We start from the raw sequence: 4411 nt of genomic DNA on the forward strand, positions 1-4411 counted from the left end.
TATATTTTTTTTAATTAATGACAAAGGTGCGTTCTCTAAAATAAAATAAAAAATTTTGAGATAGTTTTTAAGATAAGAAAATAGTTGACATTACAGTTTTATGTTTTTTGAAAAATTGATAAATTTGCCTATAAAATTAACTTTTTGCTCGTGAAAAGTACATATAGTTTACTGGAAATACAGACAAATAATATATTCAAAATATTTCTTATCTTTTATTTTTAATCAATTTCCTTTAAATTTTCACAGTTTATAGTGAACTTAACTAGTTTTTACTTAACTAGTTTTTTAAATATAACAAAAATGAAATTTTTGTAATAGAAAACTTTTTTATTAAAAAAAAAAAAAAGGTTTTTGACCAAAAACTTTTATTTGAATTTGTTTTTAGAATTTTAATAAATGTTTTTAGACTGTTTAAATGTTTTTTCTTAAAAATTTTGGGGCTTAACCTCTAAAAGTGTAATAAAAAGCATGTTTTAAATGAAATTTAAAGTACTGAAATAGAGAAAATTGACAATGAAATTATATGGTCCTTAAGTTTGTATTAGAAAGTTTTTTTAAAACTGACCATACCTCAAAATTTAATTAAAAGCTTTATATTCTTTAAAAAGTGACGTTTAAATTTGTTTGTATTTAGAAATTGTTTTGTGGTAGATAATATGTTAAAATAGGAAATCAAATATCTTAACAAAAACATTGGCAAAAGTCTACAGAACCAAAGCCCGGACTTTTATATGCAGTGAGACAAGCTTAAATTTACAAAGTTTGATATACTATGTTATTAGAATAATGAGTAAAAATCACCTTAAAAGAACTCATCAGTCAGTCACAACCAAAAAACTTGCAGTCTTCTATCTACAAACAGTTTATACATGCAAGCATGAATCAACCATTTGCTGGCATTGGTCAGTGAAGTCAGCATTGTTTTTTGCAGTGCAATGTTCAATATATTGTCCAACATGCAAGACATCTGGTACAATCACCGGATGTACAATCAAGGACAAAACCCGTCTCAGTTTACCAAAAGCTTGTGGTCTGATGATTGAATTGGTATGATCAAACCTTGTCAAATATCTTAATGAAGCAAATTAACGCTTGAGGTATGATTAAGTTTTTTCAAAAGTTTCTAATACAAATTTGTGGACCTTATAATTTTTATTGTCAATTTTCTCTACTTCACCATTTGAAAATCCTCAAAGTTTCCAAAAAAAATATTTAAACAGATTCAAAAAAGTACAAAAAGGGTGGCAACTTAACCCTAAATCCTGGAAAAACCTGAAATTTGACAATTAGGCTAAAAAACAAGAATTTGAGAAATTAAAAAAAAAAAATGTAATTTTGAACAAAAACCACTAAAAAACCTGGACTTAAACAATTTTTACATGATTTGATTTGACACAAAAAATCTATCATGGAGATAAAAAAATTATCATTAACAAATTTTATTTAGTTCAAAAACATAATTAAAATAGCTTTACAGTATCTTTTCAATGTTTTTAAACGATTTTAGACAGTTTTTTAGCTTAAAATTTACTTTAAACTATAAATACGCCAAAAAATATCTACTTTTAAAAACCTGGAAGAAATTGAGAAAACTTGAAGAAACTTCTAAGAAGCTAGTGCCCTGACTAATGAATATATTTTTTGAGATAGGATTTTTTAACCTTAAAGTTAAAAGTATTATTTTATATTTAATCTAACAATAAAACAGTACATTATTTTAAATAATTTTACTTATTTTTTTAGTTTCTTGCTTATCTTGTTTCAAAGGTTTATTTAATTATTATATATAGCTAAAGTACTAGGAAGTTAAATTTCATAAGCATTTGTTTAAAAGTTAAAACTAAATTAATTTAACATATAAATTATCAATAAATTTTAAAGGTTTAATTTCTAAAACAGCTTATACAAATGGAAAGTTATGAAGGTAAACAAGTTGTTATAAATTCCATTAAGCATGGAAATGTTGTTGGTTTAATAAAAATTGTAGATACATCCAATGATTTAATTACTGTATCAACACCAAAGCCTTATATTGTAGATGACTTTGAAATGTTTGAGATAACTTTCCGTAATACTGACATCTTAGATCTGAAAATTGTTGAAAGTTATGTTGAAAATGAATCATTACCTAGTAAAAGTTTTACAGCTAAACAGAATAGTTCAACACCAACTAGTGATTTAAGTACACCTTTTTCTACTAATGAAGAAAGCAAACAAATTAATAATTTAAACGCTAAAATAAATGAGATGTTTAAGGAAAAAAATAAAAATAAGGAAACTAAACAATTAAAGAAATTTGAACAATCTATTACTAGTCCTTTATGTCAGTCATCTACTGCAAAAAGTAATCTACAAAATAAATTGGCACACCCTCTTCTTAAAAATGGTGTAACAAGCACTCAACATCCACCTGTGCAAGTGTTTAATCATGTCCCCCATAAAAGAGAAACAATGTATACAAAAAGTTCATATTGTATCAATCAAAATAAGAACAATAAAAACTTTGACACTTTTTTTAATGGAGAATCTTTTGAAGACTACAAAAATGAATATGACTTTGAAGCCTCTAATAAACTGTTTGACAAAAAACAGTATCAGCTAGATTTTGAAAATGGCATAGTAGTTAATGAAAAGAAAAAAAAAATACATGAGTATTCACAACCAAAGTATAAACACAATCAAAATGTCTTAGGTGATAAAGAGCCTATAGATTTAAAGGAGATTAAGTTACAGTCTAACAATAGTGATCTGTATTTCTTAACTGATGATAGATGTGAAATACCATGTATATCTGTTGAAAAAAAAACAGAGATTATGTTAAGTGCTATTGAACAAATGGGGTATTCTTTTGAAAGGCAGGCTGAAACTTTCAGTATTAATTGTTGTCATTTAGTTGTCAATATTTTAGGTAGTTGTACTAGGTTTAGACTTAACAATAGGCGGCAATACCCTACAGTTTTGATTAATTGTGGAAGATTTACAGTAGGCTCACATGCAATAGCAGTTGCAAGAAAGCTCTATAATACTCGCTGTATTATTTTACTTGTAATTGCTGATAAAAAGAACATTGAAGACGACTATTACTTTAAAGATGAACTGAAGTTAATAAAGCAGTGCACTGGTGTAAAAATTTTTAACTCTGCAAAACAAGCAATAAAAGGTGTGAAATCAGTGGATTTAATAGTTAATGGTATTGATAGATTTGAACAAAAACGTGACAAATTTGTAGATGAAGTTATTGAAGTATGTAAAGTTTTAAGTTCTCCGTGCATGTTAATTAGTACCTCTATGAGCCATATTGACATTTGCAATGATATATTGTATAAGTACAATATTTGTTTTGTTCTACCATCTGTTGAAATGAAACAAAAAAAGTATGGGCAAGCTTATTTAATAAATTCAGGACTATTACCGGTTCATTTTAAGGAATGTGGAGTTGTGTATATGTCACCATTTTGTGGTAAATCATATTTGCCATTGCATTGATTGTTGTTATAACTTATTAAAAAATTAAAAAGTAAGTATGGTGACTTGAATCGTGAAAATGTTTTGTTCAAAGAAGATTTTTTAGGGATTTTAGAAATGGTTTCATTAGCTTCAAAAAATTTGATTAAATATATATTAAACTGTTTTTTAATCTACTGTTAATTCCAGTTACACTCTAAAATATTTCTTTAAAAAAAAATTCTGAAATTTTATAAAAAATATTTATGATCAGATATAAAATGTTCTATTTAGTTAACTTTTTTTTAAAATAAGGCTTGATTGTTGAATTGTAATTAATTTTGGTTTCTGCTAAAAATATTGAAAATAGTTAAAAAATTTCAAAATTTGTTATACTTACAAAATTTTAAAAGTAAATTTTTCACGTAATTTTTAAAAACAAAACAGTATTATTTAATTAGATCTTAAATGTTTTCTGTTGAAAATAGTTTTACTTGTTTGTCTTTTAAAGAAGATCAAGAAGTTCTATATAATTTAGCTGTCAAATGTTTTTATGAAAAAAAGTAAATATTCATACTTGCATTAAAGCTAGCTCTTAAAGAATAGAATTTTATAGTCTTAAAATAAACTAAAAAAAACTTTTAGTTTGTATATATTCTTTAATTTAGTAGAAAATAAAAAAACAATAAAATACTAAATTTAAGAAGTCTTTTTAAAGAGTTGTTTATGTATGGTATGTAAATATCAATTTCAGGTGCATAATTTTGTTACACTTACTCTTTTTTATTGACAAATTATTTGAAAATTATTCATATATTTTTAAAACATCCTACAGATTAAACATTAATTTTTTTAGCAACCAATAGTTTATTTAAATAACATCTATTTTGTTTCAAATCTTTAGATAGCTTAACCACAAAAGTTTTAAATGATTTTAACAGCTGTTTTCAACATTTCAGAAAAC

General features: G+C 24.9%; 1 protein-coding gene across 1 annotated transcript; it reads left to right on the plus strand.

Moving 5' to 3' along the window:
• Positions 1-1888: 1888 nt before the first annotated feature.
• LOC145830146 (enhancer of mRNA-decapping protein 3-like) lies at positions 1889-3886 on the plus strand. The gene has a single exon (XM_082938041.1). The coding sequence runs from the start codon at positions 1912-1914 to the stop codon at positions 3487-3489; it is 1578 nt and encodes a 525-aa protein (XP_082794167.1). The 5' UTR covers positions 1889-1911; the 3' UTR covers positions 3490-3886.
• The last annotated feature ends 525 nt before the right edge of the window (positions 3887-4411 follow it).

Source organism: Thalia democratica, chromosome 1, assembly GCF_965202585.1.
Source record: "Thalia democratica chromosome 1, ktThaDemo2.hap1.1, whole genome shotgun sequence".
Classification (NCBI taxonomy): domain Eukaryota; kingdom Metazoa; phylum Chordata; class Thaliacea; order Salpida; family Salpidae; genus Thalia; species Thalia democratica.

What these genes read in the sequence shown, in the direction of transcription:
- LOC145830146 (XM_082938041.1), top strand. Translation starts at nt 1,912, where the DNA reads ATGGAAAGTTATGAAGGTAAACAAGTTGTTATAAATTCCATTAAGCAT.